At 34.2% G+C, this 22457-nt stretch overlaps 1 protein-coding gene across 14 annotated transcripts; it reads right to left on the bottom strand.

Moving 5' to 3' along the window:
* Window positions 1-4167: 4167 nt before the first annotated feature.
* On the bottom strand, window positions 4168-7918 carry LOC141663737 (uncharacterized). 14 transcript variants are annotated; one of them, XM_074469535.1, is made up of 7 exons: window positions 7384-7569; window positions 7187-7286; window positions 5879-5924; window positions 5477-5659; window positions 5221-5348; window positions 4696-4745; window positions 4168-4598 (listed from the first exon to the last, which is right to left on the bottom strand). In XM_074469535.1, exons 4-7 carry the CDS (start codon window positions 5506-5508, stop codon window positions 4515-4517), a joined length of 294 nt encoding a protein of 97 aa, XP_074325636.1. In that variant the 5' UTR covers window positions 5509-5659; window positions 5879-5924; window positions 7187-7286; window positions 7384-7569; the 3' UTR covers window positions 4168-4514. The 14 variants fall into 14 exon arrangements, 13 of the variants coding, with proteins under 13 accessions (XP_074325636.1, XP_074325637.1, XP_074325639.1 ...); XM_074469536.1 differs by having other exon boundaries at window positions 7193-7286; XM_074469538.1 differs by lacking the exons at window positions 7187-7286; window positions 7384-7569 and adding an exon at window positions 7586-7918.
* Window positions 7919-22457: the final 14539 nt, after the last annotated feature.

Here is a 22457-nt window from a genome sequence, read left to right as displayed (position 1 = left end):
ACTCGGTTGTGTCTGAAGTATTTCTTTTAGAAGCTCCAACAGCAAATAATTCTTTCACAACACCTGTTACTGATGCTGTTCAAACTCCAGAGTTATCAACAACACCTTCTCTGCATCAAGATGCTGATGATCAGACTTTAGGTGAGCATCAGGATATGGCTTTTGATCAGAACTTAGTATCAGATCAGCAATTAGAGGATGCTGAAGCCTCCATTGCTACTCACACTGTTGTCTTATCAGAAGATACTAATTCTTTAAGTTCTGATGCTGCAAATGCTGGAGATACTGGTGATGCTGCTCCAACTGTAGATGCTGATGAAGCAGGTCCTTCAGGACATACTCCTCAACCAACTCTTCCTAAGTCTGAACTGGTAAAGGAGTTTGTTATCAGGGATGCACCAGTACCTTGGAGTGAAACTCCTGCAGGTCAGGAGTGGACTAAGGAATGGAACTTAGTTTCATGTGTTCCAAATGCATTACATCTTGCTGAGCACTTGACTAAAGCTGATGAAATGTTAAATTCTGATGATTTTAAAACCCAGCTTAGAGTCACTGCATTGAGCACTAAACATCTACAAGGTCTTCATTCAACTACTCATGCAGAGCTACACAAGATTCAGGAGAACTTTATCAAACAAGAACAAGTTTGGAAAATTGATAAGAAAAAGTTCTTTCAACCTACCATTGACAGGATTGCTTATATTGAGAAAACTCAAGAGAAACAACAAGCTCAGATTGATGACATTCTGACAAATCAAGCTTCTCAGCAATCTCAACTTACTGAAATCCAATCCTCAGTGGAATTACTTATCGCTCTTTTACTACCTGCTGATGCCAAAAAGGGGGAGAAGGTAATTAAGTCCAAATGCAAAACTAACAAGACACTGCAAGGAAAGGATGATGGAAATGATGATCAAGGATACTCTGGAATGGGTAGCGGTCATAGTCAAGGTAGAAGGTTTACATCAAGACAAGCTAATCACAGGACAAGTTCTGATACTGGGAAAAGAATAAGTTCTGGTGCTGGTAAAAGGATAAGTTCTGATGAACTTCTAGATCTTGATGAGGAAATGTCAAGACAGTTATTTCTTCAAGAAAATCCAAGAATGGACTTGGAAAGTTTAAAGGAAGAAGAAGCCAGACTTAAATCAGAGAAAGTCACATCTAAATCTGAAGCTTCTGGTAAAAAGTCACTTCCAAAACTTAAAGGCATTGTGATCAAAGAAAGGACACATACTGAAGCAACATTGGCTAGATCACAACCACAGATAGATCCAAGATCCAAGGGTAAAGAAAAGGTTGGTGAACCTATCAAGGCTTATGTACCTCCTGAGGAAGAAGAAATTACTGATAAAAAGGATGATCTTGCTCTGACTTCAAGAAAAGTTCTTAAAACAACCTCTGACATGGCTCAAGTTGTTCAGAGTCAAGAAATTGTAAGTTCTGATATTCAGAAGAAGCAAGTAACCTCTGACAGAGCTCAAGTTAACTTGATATCAGAAAATAGATCAAAGACACTCCTACCAGGATTCACTAAAGCAAAACAGACTCAATCTTTGAAGACTACTGCAAGTGGTTTTGAAGCAAGAGTAGTTACTGGAAAGGAAGCTAGAGATAAAACTGGATTGGGAAGTGCTGATGAAAGAATAGTACACAACACTACCAATGATCCAACTTCCTTGAGTGAACCAGGTATTGGAGCAACTCCTGAGAGATTGAATCAACTGGAATCTGTACAGATGGTTTACCATACCTACTTGAAAGAAAACATCATGTTGTATTTCATGACAGATGGTAGGGTTTATCATATAAGACAAAATGCCATTCCATTGAAGTATTTTGAAGAATTGGAGCATGTACTTTTCTTACTTCAAGTGGATGACAGAATAACAGGGACTGCTGCAAACTACTTAAAAGAACAGATTCAGAGACAGAAAAGGCTTTATTCTGTTAAGTCTGACAGCATATATGTTCCAAAGTACAGAGATCACAATGGTGATATTGTTGATATGAAGCCTAATACTGCACAGATCAGAACGTATCTTGGTATTAAGGGACTTGAATTCAATCTAGAGTCTGACAAAGCTTATGTTATAAGACTAGATCAGGAGTTGAGAAAAGCAAAGATCAATGATCTCAGAGCTGCAATCTTTCAAACTGGTGAAGATACTGCAGAGCTTAAAGATGTTAAAAGGAGAATGATTGATGAACTAAGATATGCTGAGAAATGTTTGTTGAAGAACTATCTCAGAACAACTCCTGACATCAGAGAGATCAGAAAATGATGAAGCCAAGTCGAAGATCTACAACTGCTTAAATTCTGATATTTATACAGACTGAAGTTGTTATCAGAAGTTGAAATTGGTAAAAACTTTAAGGACTGTAAGTTGTAGTTATCTAGTCTAATTCTCATGCATTTGTACTTAATGTTTTTGACATCATCAAATATCTGTTAAACTTGTATATTATGTTAATTTACAAGTTGGGGGAGATTGTTAGATATATTTGATAATGTCATGGCTAATATATTTTATGTTTAGCTTTCAGATCTTACTGAACAGGATAAATCAGTACTTAACTGTTGATCAGTACTTATACTGGAAGTCAGGACTTAAGGATATCAGTACGTATGTTATCAGGAGATAATCATCAGAAGATAGATATCAGAACTTAAGTGCTGAAGGATAATCAGATAAGGACAGTAGCTGATTAAAGGAAAGAAGATTGAGATAAACATAAGAAGAGATATGCATGAAGAAGGAATTCCGTGAAGAATGGAATACTTGGAAGAAAAGATATCTGATTGATATATTTTAGGAAGCAGAATTATATTCCATATCAATTAGTGATTATCTTGTAACTGTGTAGTATATAAACACAGACATAGGGTTTACACTATAAGTGTTATCATTATTAGAAAAGATTATTCATTGTAACCCTAGCAGCTCTCGTGATATTTGTTCATCACTGAGAGGTAACAGTTCCATACTGTAACAGAGTTTATTGTTTCAATAAAGCTTGTTTTTTGTTACTTAAGTTCTTAAAGTTCGATTTGAGTGTACTATACACTGTATTCACCCCCTCTACAGTGTGTGTGACCTAACACTTCACATATACTATATCAATCATAACCATTCCTAAATACTCAAAACTAAAGCTAGGGTTTGGAGTTTATACCTTCTTGAAGCTTCTTAACACAACACAAGAGCTTTGAATGCCTAAAAGAACCTTGATCCTTGCTTGTATAACCTTAAACTTTCATAAAAATTCAAGAAAACTAAAGTTATTTTTTGAAAGTTACTATTCACCATCTTCTTCCTTGAATTATTGGAAGAGATTGTGAAGGAAATGGAAGCTTAGATTCATAGAATAGCTATATCTATACATAAGGAACCTTGGATAATTACCTCACCAATTAACAAAGCTTGGAACTTGAATTTGAATTTTTCTTTCTTTGAAATGGACAAAAGGCCGAGAGCTTCTTGTTGGATAATTAAGGTCAACTTTGTGTTTTGTGTTTTTGATTTGCTTTGCTTGGTTGACATCCTTTTGTTTGTTTAATTAACTTTTTACCATGGTAAAGAATGAATGGTTCACAATCAACCAACTAATCTCTCCTTTTTTGTCATGCTTAAGTCATCCCCTTATATCATCATCCCACACTTGTCCTCTTCATGTTGGTGAGATGACATCACCCTCCACTAACTCTTTGATTAACTCCTAATCACTTGGCTAATGACCGCTGATCTGTTATACAGTTCGCTTAACTTTCGTTCTCGTTTATTGTTTGAGGGATCATACCCGGGATCTCATTACTTGGGTTCCCTTAACCTTTCTCAATACATTAAATTCCTTTTTATGATCCTCTCTTATAATCCTTGAATTTAAATCCTTTTTATCCTGTTACCTTATACTCAATTCTTTCTGTATCTGGTGGATTTTCGGGAAAAATCAAAGTTTTCGGATTTGGATTCTGACGATCTTTACATACACTTATATACCACATAGAGTACTAATAATATCCCAGAAGATCAATAAAAGAACCCCTACACAGTGTGGCATGAAAAGTTTTCTTATTCAGCATAATCAGCAAAACACTATTCATAAGGGTTTCAAAAATTCCAAAAATTGGGGTTATTACACTTTTTCAAGTAAAAATTGAAAATGTACTATTTAAATATATGCATTCACAAAAAAACAAATCATTAACACAACAATACAATTTTTACAAACCATCTAATCATCCAAACTGATTACCAACCATAGAAAACTAAGTTAAACTACTTCAACAAATCATCAATCAAATGTCTACAAGAACGACGGCCACATGTACCAAGTTCACGACTTAATAAATAGCATTATACACTTATAAACCTAAACAATAGTGGAACTAGAAGCTACGGCCTCCTGTTAAAGGTGTAACATCTTCATTTTCACTTGCAACAATTGCACACAACTCTTAGATATCAATTCCGTGTATGGGTTGGCTTCTCCAAGTTTTTTAAAAAGAAATGCTAAAATTCTGCTGCACCTTCTTGATCCTTTCGACTTTTTTTACTTTGTGCCAAATTTACCATGGGCAGCCGCATTAGCCCTAACTTGATGTTAATAGTTATCACCAATTTGGGCGTTTTTATAAATTTATCAAAAATTCTCAAAGTCATGACATATAAGCAATGACAAAGATAGACATACATGTTGGATGTTTCCCACTACTGCTGTTAGCATTGCACTTTGCATCTTTACTGCATTTGAAAACAACAGAAAGATGAAAGGTCATGAATATGAATTTCAATTTAAGATAAATTCTGAACTGCAGGTAGAATATAGTAATAATGAACATATGAACAATAAATTTAAAGAATATATATAAGAAAAAATAAATGTCATGCACATGGTATAAGAGCTGCTTTTTTAGAATTAAGAGATGAATCTAACAACGTAGTTATTGAGTTCACAATCACTGTATAAACATAACTCCTGCAATGAATAAAGTAAAACTAATAAATAGTTTCAGTATATTACAAGCAGTACTAACTACTGAAGTTCCATTTCTCAAGCTAACAAACTGATCACATGATTTTAGCATGTTACTCCTACAAGTTTGTTACTCTGTTAACTTCCCTTAAATTCTATATTTAGAGATAAGTTTGACATGCATTCTCAAAATACTCTTCTTTCAACAAAATTTTTGGGGCTTAAGAGAAAGATAAACTGAACCTTTCAGCATTCTTTGGTCTCTGGAAATTTGGGGAATGGAGTCTTGAATTCCAGCAAATGCAACCAGAAATTCCGCTACATCGATTTGGCTAAGCACGTTCTTCACTATAAATTCCAATACTTTGTACCTATTGGATAACAAACATACCAATCAATAAATTATTTGAAGTTAATACTCATCACAAGTTTGACACTCTGATAATAGGGGTTTTGTAGCTTATGTTACAGTATTATTTCAGTGTGTTTTAAAATTAACCTGAGCTTCTGGGCCTCTGCTATATCGTGCATGAAAATGTCTCATTTTTTCCTCGATAAAGTCATCAAGGGCCATCATTGCCTTCATCAGTTTCTCTCGCCTTGCTGCAATATTTTTTTGGTTTTGGAACCGAGATGTATATTTCCAGATTGACAGATCTTTAGTAGCAAAAAACTGCAACAACTGCATATGATGGACAAGCAGACTTTTGAAATAGAATTTTAACAGGTATCAAAATTTTGTCAATATAATTGATCTCCATGACTCTTTTCAGATTTGATATAATATGGTTCACACAGCCCTGATGATCAATATTACCAAAAGCAACATAAAACTCAAGTTCATGACTGACTTTTTTATTGTATCATAGGTAGTAAGGTCTGCAACCGCTAGAACACTAACCGTAGTAATGTTGTGCAAATTTAAACTTCCTTCATGACTGTAAACACTGCAGCATAATTGGGTACAAGACATTACAGGAGATCAGAGATGAGAAGTGTAGTTTTCGAACTTGTTAGGATTGCTACTGGACATTTATAAAAGCATACAGATATATGCTACTTGACTATTATAAAAGCATACAAATATACGTACTTACATGTATATTTGGAAGAAATCTTGATTGAATATATAGTATATTATAAAAAGAATTGATCACTAGCCCTAAACACTATCAGGGGTTTCAGGAAAAAAATCCTAATGCTCCATGACCTTACTAGCTTTCTATCGTTAATCTATTTTTAACCGCTCTTATAAGTATAATAGACAATATTACAAATTAAAATTATGTTAAACTTTAGCAGTCCAAACTAGCTATTCTATGCTATAAAAGATGATATACCCTCTTTCATTTAATTCTAGGATCGATAGACTAGATTCTGGACCACGGTTATTTCAGATCATATGATGCCATTTCAGCACAAAGATCTTGTTAAAAAAGATGCCAAGTTAAAAGGGGAATGCTATAATTTTAATCTCCAGGAAAAGACTACTTATATTTTTATACAAAATTATTGTGTATTTCCTGTGATGTACATCCAAATTTGATACATATATTTCAGGTAAGTAACTAATCACATTGCCATTGAGAATGACCTATTGCAATAAAAAAGATTTTCTAAAAGACACTAATGGTTCCGGGAAGTAAGGACGTGCCTAAATGCTAGCAATATAATATTTATACATAAAAACAGGTATTAGCAAGTTCACTGATCTACCAAGTTTAGGAATGATGTTGAAATGGTAACATAAAACAACTCGAGGTTATTTAAATATGGGCAAGGAGAGAACATAAATTTCTTCAAAAAGATACTTTGTTCCTTTCAAATCAGAATTACATTCAGCTCCTTTAACTGTACAACTTTAATCTTCTAGACTACTTCTAATGTAAGTGATTCAAGTAAATGAAAATTCCAATCGTAAACATAGGAAATAAATTTACCAAATACCTTATTGTGTTTAGTTATTATGACTTTGAACATTCTTGAAATTTTATATAAAATTCAAACAATATAATGAAGAGGCATCACCAAATATACCAAAAATAAAAATTCTACACAAACATATATAAAACAAAACCAAATCAAACTAAACTAGACATAACCAAACTAAACTAGACATATATAGTGTATTCTGCTCCTTTTCAAGACAGGGCATTAGATAAAATGTACACAAAAATAAAGCAAACAGTATACTAATTCAAAATCTTACACACACATGACCACCTGATGTGCTTCTTCTCCATCCACCCCACCCTCCACAAACTAGGGCAAAAATTATTACCAGTAACCACCAAAAATAAAGAACAAAACTGAAAACAAGCAAGCCCATAATTACATATGTATACCTTCAATATATACATAGTTGTAATCACATATCATATTTAATCAACTAAGTATTAAAATTACCTTCAAATTCATATAGAGCGAAGATGACTCAGAGATGCTCCATCAGAAAAATAAAAGTAATCATGATTTTACCAAAAGACGACAAGTTAATAAAAAATTTACATACTGATTTTAATGAAAAATGAAAAATCCGAGTCCACAAATCTTAAAAAACTTAACCCTAAAATAAAAAAAGAAAAAAAAGAAAGAAAGTGGGTATTACCTAAAATTAAAGCCCTGAATGCAAAGTCCCGAGGGATTAAGCCCTAAAAATAAAGATAGAGATAGATTAGTTGTCTTTCAAACGAATATATCTAAGAAATTGAACCCAAATTAAAGAAACCTATATTATGAACAAGCCCTAATTTGAAAAATCAAAGTGTTAAGTCACACAACACTGTAGAAGGGGGTTGAATACAGTGTTTAATACAATCAAATCAATTTCGAACACAAGTAACAGTAAACAGATATATTCAATATAATAAACTCTGTTACAATGGAACTGTTCTCTCTCAGTGATGAACAAATATCACTAAGAGCTGCTAGGTTACAATGTATGATCTTATCGATAATGATAACACATATAGTGTAAACCCATGTCTGTGTTTATATAGTACACAGTTACAAGATAACCTCTAATTGATATGGAATATAATTCTGTCTCCTAAAATATATCAATCAGATATCTTATACAAGTCTTCTTATCTTCTAACTCTTTCCATGCATATCTTCTTTTATTTTAGTCTCGATCTTCTATCCTGTAAATTAGCTTCCTTCCTTAACTGTAAGTCCTCCCGCACTTAAGTTCTGACATAACCTTAAGTTCTGATATGACCTTAAGTTCTGACTTCCAGTAAGTACTGATTCCCGTAAGTACTGATATTTCCTGTTTTTTAAGATCTGAAAAACTAAACATGAAACATATTAGACATGACATCTCAAATATATCTAACAATCTCCCCCAACTTGTAAATTATGCAAAAATATACAAGTTAATAGGTTTGATGATGTCAAAAACATTTAAGTTCAAATGCAATGAGAGTTTAATAAGACTATTAACTACAACTTACAAAACATACAGCTTTACCATCATCACTGGATCAATCTGAATCCATAATGATTCTTAACAAAATCTTTTACCAGCTTATCTTCAGCTTTTCTCAAAACTTCAACTAACTGTGCTTTGACCTGCATCAGTTCTTCATCTTTACTGTCACCAATTTGAATAATGGCTGTTCTGAGAGCTTGAATTGATGTTCTTTCAAGTCCATCACCAAGTCTGATAACTCTAGGATGTGAATAGTCTTCATTATAACATAAGCATCTTCCTTTCAGAATAACTTCCACCTTAGCAGAGTTCTTCAGTATAGGAATTTCTCTTTCATCACCATCAATAATCATTGGAATATACTAAGAAGCTTTTGTACCAGAGATTCTGAGAAGATCTCTTATAGCCTTCAAAATGTATTCTGACCATCTTCTTGTAATATCAGATTTTACTTCCAGAAGATAGTGAATATGTTGAAGCTCTCCGACCGACTTTTTTAGCACATCAGTATCAGCTAGTCTGTAAGTTCTTCCATCATTAAGAAATAAGATCAATTTCTCTTTTAGAACATTTTTATCATGAGCATCTATCAGAATTTGAGCAGACAACACTTTGTCAAGGTGCTTTTATTTGATTTATTCATATGGTTTGTCTGTCAACATGAAAGGATCTCTTAGAGTAACTTCTACTCTTGTTTGTATCTTTTCTTCATCAGAACCTAATCCAGCTCTATCTCTAGGTTGCTTGGCTCTCAACCCAAATGTTGCGAGTTGATTAATCATAAGATTGGATTTTGGTTCAACTGGAGTAGCTTTCTTCCATAACAGCTTCTTCTTATCAGCAATTGTCATCTTTTTCAAATCAACTTGATCATTGTCAGTGGTTGATGTCTTGATAGCTTGATCAGAATTTGTTGTTTCTTCTGTAGCTTGCTGTTCTTCATTTTGAACAACTTGAGCAGTGTCATAGGTTGTTTTAGATTCTTCAATTAACTTTCTTCTTTTCAGAATTTGAACAGTTTCATCTTCTATCAAATCATCATCATGCATTGTAGCTTGATAGACAGGAACATAATAACTTATCTTTTTTTGAATCTTTAAAGGTCACCAACCTTTTCTTTTCCTTTTGACTTGGGATCAATCTCAGTTTGTGATCTAGTCTTGGACTTTGAAGCCTCAGAATTTGACTTTTTCTTGATCACAATTCCTTTTTCCTTAGGTCTTGGAGGTTTCTTTGCATCAGAAGCTTTAGACTTTAGATTTGTCTTCTCAGCTGCAAATCTAGCTTCTTCCTCCTTGAGAGTTTCCAAATCCATTCCTGGATTTTGTTTCAGAAATAATCTTCTAGCTATCTCCTCATCAAGTGTCTGGATTTTAGGATCTTTGTAATAAACAGTAGTCTGCTTCCCCTTTAGCTTCAGAGTTTGTAAAAACTTCTGAGAGTCTTTAGATCCTGACTGAATCAGGATATCAGAACTTGACATCCGACTTTGCTTATAAAAACTTGACTTCAGACTCTTAACATTCACATCATCAGAACTTGACTTTTTTCTGTGTAGAAGATTTGCTAACATCAGAAATTCCTTCTGGTGAAGATTTTCCTTGAACTTTTCCTTGACCTCTGTTCTTATCAGAGTTTCCCTGGTCATCACCTTTGTCATCCTTCTTCTTCAGTATTTAAGTAGGTGAGCATTTGGACTTAACTACCTTCTCCTCCTTTTTTGGAATCATCAGGAAGTAAGAGAGAGAGAATAAGTTCAACTGAAGATTGGATCTCATCGAATTGAGCATTCTGAGAAGCTTGATTTTGTAGGACCTCAGTAATTTGGGCCTGTTGCTTCTCTTGAATCTTCTCAATGGCTTCAACTTTCTCAAGAGTAGGTCTGATATATCTATTCTTGTCAAGCTTGATCTGTAGATCTAGCTTATCAGCATTTTACTTCAGTGTATCAACCTTAGCATGAGTAGTAGAATGTAGACCATGAAGGCTTCTTGTACTCATAACTGTAACCTTGAGTTGAATCTTGAAATCAGAATTTGACAATAACTCATCAGCTTTTGACACATGCTCTGTCAGAATTTTGGTGCTTGGAATAAAATATAATTCATTCTACTTCTTGGTCCACTCCACACCTCTGTGAGTATCCTCCCAAGGAATAGGTGCATCCTATTCAACAAATTTCTTTACCGATGTTTCCTTGCCCAGAATGGGAGCTGGAGTCTCAACAGAAACACTGTCTTCAGAACTTGAGGAAGACTCATTATGTTCTGACAGCACTACAGTGTGTGAAGCAATTGGAGATTCAGGAATGACATCATCTAAATTCTGAGCATCAGAATTTATCTCCAGAACTGGTGTAGATGGTATCTCAGCATCTAAGATTGGAGAGTTGACTGTAGATGGCTGAGCTGCCGTAGGATCTTCCAAATAAAGAAAAGTTGGAATGTGCAGCCTAGTGATATCAATTTCAGGACGTAATCCTGAACCTTCAACTATTGTCTCTCTTACCGGAGAAACAGTAGGAGTGATCACTGTATTAGGAACAGTGTCTTGAGCTTTAGCTGAAAGGCTTCAATGATAATTGGCTCCTTGCCAATGAAGGAGTTGCCTTTTCAGTAGAGTTTACAGTTCTTTTCCTCTTCAAAGTATCAGAACTTTGAGTTTCAGCATTTACCTGAGGGATTGACCCTTCAGCTTCTGTTTCTTTCTGAAAATTGACATTCTCAGCTTCAACTATCACAGGTTCTGAAGTAGGAACCCGTGCTTCAATTTTGTCTCAAATCATCATAATTTATTATTGACCATAATTTTAATCAAAACATTCATCAAGCGATATAGTTCAAATAGATGAAGTAAAGATTAACAAACTACAATAAGAACATTCACATTCACATAATATGAGAGAAACAGAGATGAAATCTTGCAATCAAAGGAAATTTCATTAAAATATCCAAAGAGTACATCTTATGAAATTTATATATTTCATGCAAAAGATTACAAGATAAGCCTAGTTTAAGATCGTGAACATCAACAGCCTTAGTCCTAGAAGAAAACCTATCGACTAGTTCCTCCTGCTGCTGACAAAGAGCACTGCAAGACGGATGATCCGTTCTTGCTGAAGAAGAGCCTCTCTCCGTTCTTCTTCCAAATGAGCAAGATGGAGCTGATAGTCCATCAAAAAGAACAAGAGGTTTGTGTGAACCTCTTGTGGAACCAAGTTCCAGATCTCTTCAGGAATGGCGGTGACATGCCATTCCTGTTGCCAGTCATCACAACTAAACTCTACATAGAAATTTTCATAGTTCATAAACATGTTGAAAAGAACCATTTTTGTTTATGAAAAAGAAAAATGATGAGAATTAAAAGAGAGAGAATGAGTTTGTGTGAGAATGGAAGATGATTTGGCTGAGATGAAATGTCGGTTTAAATAGCCAATGGAATACCAAGAGACTCGAGGATTGTTTAACGATTAAGAGTAGAAACAATGATGCCTCGTCTCCCTAGACCGATGTGTAATAATAAAAATCAGTAAAAAATGAAAGCAGGAGTTAATGGGAACGGGAAATAAGTAATAATTACTGTGCACATGCAGTTTTTCAAGACAAACACATTTACCACTAACCCTTAATGATTATGACTATTTTTATCTCACCTAATTATATTCTGATTAAATATGACCGTTCAGTATTTACCACAAATAAGTCAAGTAAATAAATAATGCCACGTAAGCATCAGAGTTTCCATCAGGATTTACATCAGAACTTGACTATTATCAGAACTTAATGGTCATCAGAATATGGCTTCTGTACTCAAAAAGTGAATGTTTGTTTCTGTAATTCTTCATACAAATACTGACTTGTTTTCTTCAGAGTTTAATCATCAGAACTTCCATCAGAACTTGTCCTCAGAATTTATGCATATGACACTTAACTGTTTGTCAGAAACAACTTAATCACCACAATAATTTTCATCATTCATATGGAGTGAAAGTGTATGCATTCAGCAGAATATCAAATAAAGATTGAAGTCTGATAAACTTCAGTACATCTTAGAAATAAGGCATAACTAAGAAAAGTGCTTAAAATCTGTCATCAATCATGAAGTCTACTATAGAACAAATTTATGCAGGAGTCCACCTCAACTGATTGTGCTCAATTTATGCATCTTTTGAAATTCCTTTTTACAGTGGCTTCTCAGTGTAAGTGAGTCACAACTGCTTATCAGAATTTATGCTATTATCAGAGTATTTCTCCAGTAATCAGAGAATGTGAAAAGTCACCAAGAAAAATTTATTTGCTTTTCTAATGTATATTACTTAATACCAGAAATGCACTTGGGTCTTCCCTTTTACATATTTACTCTAGATCTCAAAGGAGTACCTGATTTTTCTTTTCTTTTCTTTTGATAAGTGAGGCTTATCAGCATTTAGTTCATCCTTAAGATTTACTGACATCAGAATTTGACAGATAAGAAGCAAGAATCTAGTTTTTGACTTCGTACTAAGATACACAAAGTAAACTTGACTAAGCTCAATATCATAATTTGCTTGTGTTAATGAGTTTCCACATAAACAACTAATTCAAACATAGGATTTCTAGTATGTTAAAGACTACTAGGTCAGCATCTGGCACAGTTATCCTCATTGGATTGAATTATCACAGATCATTCAAAATACTTATCAGAGTATATAGATCCACATCAGATAACAATCAGCATTTAATGAATTTCAATTTAAGCATAGATTACACGAAGATAAGACAATCTGTAAACACTGATCATAAAGTCTGATGCATGAGAACAAAAACTAAGCAGATTTAGAGAAAGAACCTGAAACCATTCCAAGTTCATTTACCAGTCTTGTAAAAGTAGCTTCACATAGTGGTTTTGTGAAGATATCTGCTAGTTATTGATCTGTTGGAACAAAATGCAATTCCACTGTACCTTCCATCACATGTTCCCTTATGAAATGGTACTTAATGCTGATGTGCTTTGTCATTGAGTGTTGAACTGGATTACCTGTCATAGCAATAACACTTTGATTATCACAGTAAATAGGTATTTTAGAAAATTCTAACCCATAATCCAGTAACTGATTCTTCATCCAAAGAATCTGTGCACAACAGCTTCCTGCAGCAATATATTCTGCTTCTGCAGTTGATGTGGAAATTGACTTTTGTTTCTTGCTAAACCAAGAAACCAATCTGCCTCCAAGAAATTGGCAGGTTCCACTAGTGCTTTTCCTGTCTATTTTGCATCCTGCAAAATCTGCATCTGAGTAACCTATTAGCTTAAAATCTGATTCTCTAGGATACCACAATCCTAGATCAGCTGTACCCTTGAGGTACTTGAGAATTCTTTTCACAGCTATTAAGTGAGGTTCTCTTGGATCAGCCTGAAATCTTGCACAAAGACAGGTAGCATACATGATATCAGGTCTACTTGCAGTTAAATAGAGTAAAGAGCCAATCATACCTCTGTAGTTAGTAATATCTACTGATGAACCAGTATCTTTATCTAACTTGGTTGCAGTGGCCATGGGAGTGGATGCAGTTGAACAATCTTGCATTCCAAATTTCTTCGGTAAATTTCTGGTGTACTTGGATTGACAGATAAAAGTACCTTCTTCATTTTGCTTGACTTGAAGTCCCAAAAAATAGCTGAGTTCTCCCATCATACTCATTTGATATCTTGATTGCATTAGTTTTTCAAACCTTTCACAGAGTTTGGCATTTGTAGAACTTGGCATTTGTAGAACTAAATATGATATCATCAACATATATCTGTACCAAAAGTAGATCATTTCCATGGTTGAGGTAGAACAATGTTTTATCAATTGTACCTCTGTGAAATCCACTTTCCAGAAGGAATTGAGCTAAAGTCTCATACCATGCTCTAGGAGCTTGCTTAAGGCCATAAAGTGCTTTGTCAAGCATGTAGACATGATTTGGAAATTTTGAATCTACAAAGCCTGGAGATTGTTCAACATAGACCTCTTCTTCCAATTCTCCATTAAGAAAAGCACTTTTCACATCCATTTGAAAGACTTTAAACTTTTTGTGAGCAGCATAAGCCAAAAAGATTCTTATGGCTTCCAATCTAGCAACTAATGCAAATGTTTCATCATAATCAATACCCTCCTGTTGAGAGTAGCCTTTAGCAACCGGCCTTGCTTTATTCCTTGTAATTATGCCATCACTGTCAATTTTATTTCTGAACACCCATTTTGTGCCAATAATGGATCTGTTCTTTGGTCTTGGCACTAGGGTCCATACTTTATTTCTTTCAAATTCATTTAACTCTTCCTGCATTGCTTGCACCCAATCAGCATCTTAAAGAGCTTCTTCCACTTTCTTTGTTTCAGTCTGAGATAGAAAAGAATGATAGAGACATTCATTTGATGTTGCAGTTCTAGTTCTGACACCTGCTTCAGGATCTCCAATTATTAAGTCAGGTGTATGTGATTTGGTCCACTTCCTTGCAGATTAAATTTGACTTTTAGAACTGGATCCTCCCCCATGATCCATGCTGTCTCCATCAGCATTTTCTGATGCTCCCCCCTGTAGTTATGCTCTCTGAGACTTCAGACCATGCTGTCTCAACAGCATTTTCTGATGCTCCCCCCTGTAGTTATGCTCTCTGAGACTTCAGAATTTGACTTGGATCCTTCAGGATTTGAAGTATCAGAGTTTCCAGAATTGTCAGAATTTGGCTCATCAGAACTAGATGAATCAGAACTTGAAGAGCCAGTGACCGGTTCTGATGCTTCTTGAGAGTCTTGAGATGTGGTAGGATTTCCAGCTTGCTCCCCCTGGACAGGTGCATTTTCCTTTGGAGTTGTTACCACAGTTTCAATGACATCAGAACTTAACCCGTCAGAACTTACAGGATCAAATTTTAAGTCATCAGAATTTGCAGAATTAGAATTTAAGTCTTCATTTTCAAATCTCAACTGATCATGATCATTGAAATCTTCAAGTCTAGTAATATTCTTATCATTAAAAGATACATTGATAGATTCCATGACAACTCTTGTTCTTAAATTGTAGACTCTGAAGGCTTTTGTGGAAAGTGGATATCCAACAAAAATTCCTTCATCAGCTTTTAAATCAAATTTTGACAGCTATTCAGGATGAGTCTTAAGAACAAAACGCTTGCAACCAAATACATGAATGTATTTCAGACTTGGCTTCTTTTTCTTCACCATCTCATATGGTGTTTTTCCATGCTTGTTTGTGAGTGTAGCATTCTGTGTAAAACAAGCAGTCTGCACAGCTTCAGCCCAAAAGTAGGTTGGCAGCTTTACTTCATCAATCATAGTTCGTGCAGCTTCAATGAGAGTCCTGTTCTTTCTTTCTACAACTCCATTTTGCTGTGGAGTTCCAGGTGCAGAAAATTCCTGTTTGATTCCATGCTCTTTGCAGAACTCTTCCATGATTGAACTCTTGAACTCAGTGCCATTATCACTTCTTATAATTTTAACAGAATCTTTGACCAACTTATCCAGCTGTCTGACATGATCAGTTAGAGTAGATGTAGTTTCATTCTTCTTGTGCAAGATGTACACCCAAGTGTACCTTGTGAACTCATCCACTATAACCATAACATATTTCTTCTTTGCAATAGACATGACATTGACTCGACCAAATAGATCAACATGCAGTAGGCGATAAGGCTCAAGAATTGATGACTCAGTTTTGCTCTTGAAAGAATATTTTCTTTGTTTTGCCTTTTGACATGAATCACAAACGCCATCAGGAGCAAATACTAATTTTGGCAGTCCTGTCACAAGATCTTTCTTTACAAGCTCATTTATATTGTTGAAATTTAAATGAGAGAGTCTTTTGTGCCAATTCCATCTTTCTTCAATTGATGCTCTACTCAACAGACAGATTACAGAACCATCAGTACTTGTTGAAAGTCTGGCTTCATATATGTTACCATGCCTGTAACCTTTCAGAACCACTTTGCCTGTAGAATTGCTTACAACTTCACAGTGTTCTTCAAAGAAATCCACATGATAACCTCTGTCACAGATTTGACTCACACTTAGCAGATTGTGTTTAAGTCCTGAGACAAGAGCTACTATTTCAATGATGACATTCCCAAGATTAATATTGCCATATCCCAGAATTTTTCCCATGTTGCCTTCTCCATAAGAAACTCCTGGGCCAGCTTTCTCCACAATTTCTGAGAGCAGGGCTTTATTTCCAGTCATATGTCCTGAACATCCACTATCCAATACTAGGATGTTTTTCCTGTTGCCCTGCAATCAAAAAGACCACTAATGGTTAGTTTTAAGGATCCAGACTTGCTTGGATCCTTTGGCCTTTTTAAATTTGTTAGCATTTGCAGCAGATTTAATATCAGAGTTTATGCTAACATGCTGTTTATCAGAACTTAAATCAGACTTTGCATCAGACTTTACACTAGAAGGAATTAAAGTAACTTTCTTCAAAGAAGGTTTTATTTGATAATAATCATAGTACAAACTATGATATTCCTTACAAGTATAAATGGAATGCCATAAACTACCATAATGAAAATAAGGATTTTGTGGCTTAAACCTAACAGACTGACTCTTAACTCCTGACTTAGGAGGTAAAGAGTTTATATTCTTATTCTTCCTGCAAAAAGAAGCAAGATGGTTAGAGTTTCCACATTTATACCATTTCTTTCTAGGAGCATTAGGAACAGGCATATAATTATTGCTTTTATTCATACCTTCCTTTTTATTCCTATTTTTCCTAGCTGCCTTTACCTTATTGACATTCCTTATTTCTTTTAGCTTATGCTTAAGCTGCTTCTTAGTCATTAAGCCTATGTTAACTTCAGCTGGTTTATCCTATTCTAATTTGTCTGAAGTTGACTTTTCCTTAACTTCTGTCACATACTCTTTCATCTTTTCAGAATCAGACTTTACAGTTTTAGCTACAAACTTAACAGGATTTACCTTTGGCTTAGCAGTCTGTTTAACAACAATTGGCTTAATTTGTTCAGTTCCTTTTTCACTTTTATCATCTATATAACCTAAGCCCTCTTTCCAGTTTCCACTACTTAATAAGTTCTGAGTTGTTCTGCTAGAGTTAGTCCAAGTCCTGATAATCTCTCTTTCTTTTTCTAACTCAGTTTTTAGAGATTGATTCAATTTTAGCAATTCATCTCTAACATAAAAATCATCATCTCTTTCTTTCTGAGTTTGATGGAACATAACTAACTCTTTTTCCAAATAGTCATTCCTTTTTTTATAAGCAAGATTTTCAGAAGTTAATCTTTCACATGTTAAAGTTTGATCTCTGTAACTAATAAACATTGTTTTAAGATATAATCTCAACTCAGTAATATCATCAGTATGAAAATCATAAGTTGTTTGAGGTACCTTCAATTCAGCAGTTTCAGGGCTGCCATCAGCATTTGCCATTAAAGCATAATTCACCTCATCTTCAGAATCTGAAGAGTCTGTCCAGCTTTTCTTCTTTGTGATAAGTGCCTTGCCTTTGTCACTCTTTCCTTTCTTACAGTCAGGAGATACGTGGCCTCTTTCACCACAATTGTACTATTTGACATATGAGTTGTCTCCTCTGTCAGACTTTGCACTTTTGCCTTCATACTTTCTGAACCCTTTCTTATCAGAACTTCCACCTTTCTTGGAAAACTTCTTTCCCCTTCTGAATTTCCTATAGGCTATCGTTGTGATACCCTTCACCATAAGAGCACATAATTTCATCATCTCTTCATCAGCATCTATTTCAGGTAAACTTTCAGTTTCTGAATCATCATCATCTGAACTTGATGATTCTGAATCAGACTTTATGATGAAAGCCTTTCCTTTGCCTTTCTTTGAGACAACCACCTTGGGGGATTCCTTCTCAGCTTTAAGAGCAACTGTCCTTGACTTTCTCCCATCTCTCTTGCTCCTTTGATCCATCTCAAGTTCATAAGTCTTGAGCATACCATAAATTTCATCAAAAGTAGTTTCATAAGGAGCATAGTTGTCTCTTATCGTAGTAGACTTCAAATCCCAACTTTCAGGAAGAGCTAAGAGGAATTTTAGATTTGAATCTTCAAGATCATATTCCTTGTCTACCAGTGACAGATCATTCAAGAGTTTGACAAACCTGTCATATAAGTCAGTTAATGACTCATCAGCTTTTGAGTCAAAGTGCTCATACTCTTGAGTGAGTATAGTCCTCCTGTTCTTCTTGATTGCATCAGTTCCCTGGCATCTTGTCTCCAAAGAATCCCATATCTCCTTTGCAGTCTTGCAATGAATTACCCTGTTTGACATGACATTATCAATGGTACTATGCAACAAATGCCTTACCTTTGCATCCTTGGCAATGGATGAGATATCTTCAGCTGTATACTCACTTTTCTCCTTTGGTATGGTCTTTGCTGGTTGATCTGCAACTACAACAGAGAGCTTGGTTGGCTTATGTGGTCCTTCATTAATTCTGTCAAGGTATTCTGGATCTGTAGCTTCCAGAAACATAGCCATCTTCACTTTCCATATGGGATGCTCAGAAGGTCTCAGTATGGGAACCCTAATAGTCTCATATCGACTGTGGGTTTGAGTCTTTTGAGTTTCTTCAATTTTAGTGGGCTTGGTTGGAGTTTGTTCTTCTTCAGACATGATTGTTTGGATCTTTAATGTATGTGTGTTTACAGATAAGCTCTGATACCAATTGTTAGGTCACACAACACTGTAAAAGGGGGTTGAATACAATATTTAATACAATCAAATCAATTTCGAACACAAGTAACAGTAAACAGATATATTCAATATAATAAACTCTGTTACAATGTAACCGTTCTCTCTCAGTGATGAACAAATTTCACTAAGAGCTGCTAGGTTAAAATGTATGATCTTCTCGATAATGATAACGCATATAGTATAAACCTATGTCTGTGTTTATATAGTACACAGTTATAAGATAACTTCTAATTGATATGGAATATAATTCTGTCTCCTAAAATATATCAATCAGATATCTTATACAAGTCTTCTTATCTTCTAACTCTTTCCATGCATATCTTCTTTTGTTTTAGTCTCGATCTTCTATCCTGTAAATCAGCTTCCTTTCTTAACTGTAAGTCCTCCCGCACTTAAGTTCTGACATAACCTTAAGTTCTGATATGACCTTAAGTTCTGACTTCCAGTAAGTACTGATTCCAGTAAGTACTGATATTTCCTGTTTTTTAAGATCTGAAAAACTAAACATGAAACATATTAGACATGACATCTCAAATATATCCAACACAAAGTCTCGGCCGAATAACCAAATCATCGACCCTTCAAATTGAGCTACAATTGAAATCTAAATCATAATTAAAATGTTGAGGGTGAGAGAGGAACTGCAAAAGAGAGATAGGAAATGAAAGTATTGAATGGATGAGAAAGTTTTAGTAGTGTCTGAAAATTTCAAAAGGTCTGAAAATTTGGGCGGCCGTTTGCCCAAATTTTACCCGCTTAAGCCCAAATGTTGCCCCGCTCTGATTGTACATTAATATACATATATTTATATTTTATTATTATAAATTTAACTTATTATTTTGAAAAAATTTATTTACTTATATGTTTATTCTAAATTTTATAATTCATATTATTATTATTTTTTATTTTTAAAACTTGCATAGTTGTATATTAGCGCTCATATCAAAATGAGGGTAATTTATACTATTTTAACTTTTTATGCTTTTAATGTCCTTATTTTAATTTTTTTAGTTTATTACTTAACAAATTCAACTTTTTAATTTTTTTTATAAAAAATTCGTATATTATGTATCTCATTTATTAAATTTGTATATCACCTTAGATTATTGAAAAATGATTTTAAGTTAATATTTAAACTTAAAAATATTATATTTATGTTTTAATACTCTAAGGTAAAACGTTGACAAGAATGTTGCAAGCTGTAACACTTTCTACCTAATGTAACATCAGGTTTTTGGCTAAGATAACATAAAAATCACAATATTAGATTAGCTCATGAGTATCATATCAAGGGTAATATATTATGTAACATTCTTTAGAGGGGGCGTTGCGGTAGGCCATATATGGTGTAGTGTTCCTACCAGACTAACCTTGTACTTATCTATTGCGGCATCAGGGTTTAGCTTCATCTTAAAGATCCATTTGCCTCCTATAGTAGAGCATCCATGAGGGAGATCAACTAACTCCCATGTTCTATTGGAAATAATTTAGTCAATTTTACTATTTACAACGCCTTTCCAGTGCCTTGACTCTGAATAATCCATGGCCTGACAGAAAGTTAAAGGTTCATCCTTGACATTGTAAGTGATAAAATCACTTCTATAGTCCTTGACTACCTTTACACACTTACTTCTTCTAGGTTCCCCTACATCGTTAGGAGTATAGCTCCTACCAGGATTTGCCCCACATTTGTAATTTTTTCCGCATGATTAGGAAAAAATCTCGATGTGCAAGTAAGATCATCATTATAATTACCTTGAGGTATACCCGAAACACTTCCTTAAAGAAAGTTGTATCAAGAAAGTCACTTATCATATTCGTCACAATACCATCTATGTTAGATTTTCAGACAAAAAATCTCATAGAAGTTGTGGTTGAAGGGTTTCGAGGCATAGAACGCAACGGAAGCTGTAATTAAAAATGTGTAAAAACCAGAATTTTCGAAACCCCACGCAGGATCCATACGAAAAAGATATTGAATTTGTAGATTAGATTTTTTACCTTAAGAAGCTTTACAAATTAGTTGACTAATGGAGATTCAAAACTTGTTCAATCACCACGCATCATGCTCTCGTGATCTATACTCTATCGGTATTCACACGAATGCTTCAACGCAAGGATTGAATGTGTACTATCACAAAATTGATTCTTCTTTCTCTCTCCATCTTCTCTCTCGGTGGCTAGGGTTTTGAATAAAAGTCTTGCATACAAAATCATCCACACAAGAGATATTATGTAGAGAGTTGAAAAATGAATTATAACTCTTACCTTATTAGGAGTTATTATTAATTCAAAATTCTTATTTATATAATAATTAAGTCGCACTTAATTATTTAACAACTGAATTTCATAATTAATATTAGTAAATTCAAATATCATTATTTATCTAATTAATTAAGTCATACTTAATTAATATTATAAATAATTCAAATTAATTTAATTTTTAAATCCAATTTAAATTAAATAATTCTTCAAGCATTCTTTGTGTGTGACCCTATAGATTATTATTACGTTGGCAACAAATTTTAAATCTAATTTAAAATCGTAAACAATGAGCGGCATCAAGTAATACATCATTGCTACCCAAGTAATAATAATTGAATCGGTGATGATTAAACCTTTCGTGAATTATGTACAATATAATATAATTTCTTTAACCACATATTATAGATTAAAACAGAGGCATGTAATGTGTCATCATCGTCATAGTATAATCCAAGTTTTCTTGATCAATGAGTAGACTATCGTATAAAATCAACATTTGAGCGTGGCCACACATTTCATACTCTAGCTCACACAAGAGGTCAATAATATCATTCTATAAATTAGGAGGGTTAAATCCTTTCTAGATCATTCATATTTCTCATATGATTCATAATATACCCGAAATACACTTTTATCATTACTCGGTCAAAATTAACTTTTAATGTAATTAAAGTATATTAATTCTCATATAAAATTATAATGATCCAAGTCTAAGGACCATTACATCATTATCACAGTGTTGTCTCTAGGGCACAAACACTAACAGTGGTTTCAAGATAGTCTAGAAAGATACAGTCAACAGTTCTAGGTCCCAGTTTCTTTTTCTTGTGTTCAGGGACAAGCACCTTAGCAAGACACCTCCACACACGAAGATAATTCAAACTAGTCTTACGTTTTCTCCATAATTCATAAGGTGTCTTGTCTATTTGTTTCATATGGACTCTATTCAGAATTTGGCAAACAATATTCAGAGTCTCTCCCCACATGTACTTGCGCAACCCCAAATTAATTAGCATATGGTAAATTATAACTTATATGATTAACAACTATGTTAATCCCGTCAACAGTGTT

This window comes from Apium graveolens, chromosome 6 (genome assembly GCF_009905375.1).
Source record: "Apium graveolens cultivar Ventura chromosome 6, ASM990537v1, whole genome shotgun sequence".
NCBI classification, from domain to species: domain Eukaryota; kingdom Viridiplantae; phylum Streptophyta; class Magnoliopsida; order Apiales; family Apiaceae; genus Apium; species Apium graveolens.
This window is presented reverse-complemented; position numbering and strand designations above follow the sequence as displayed.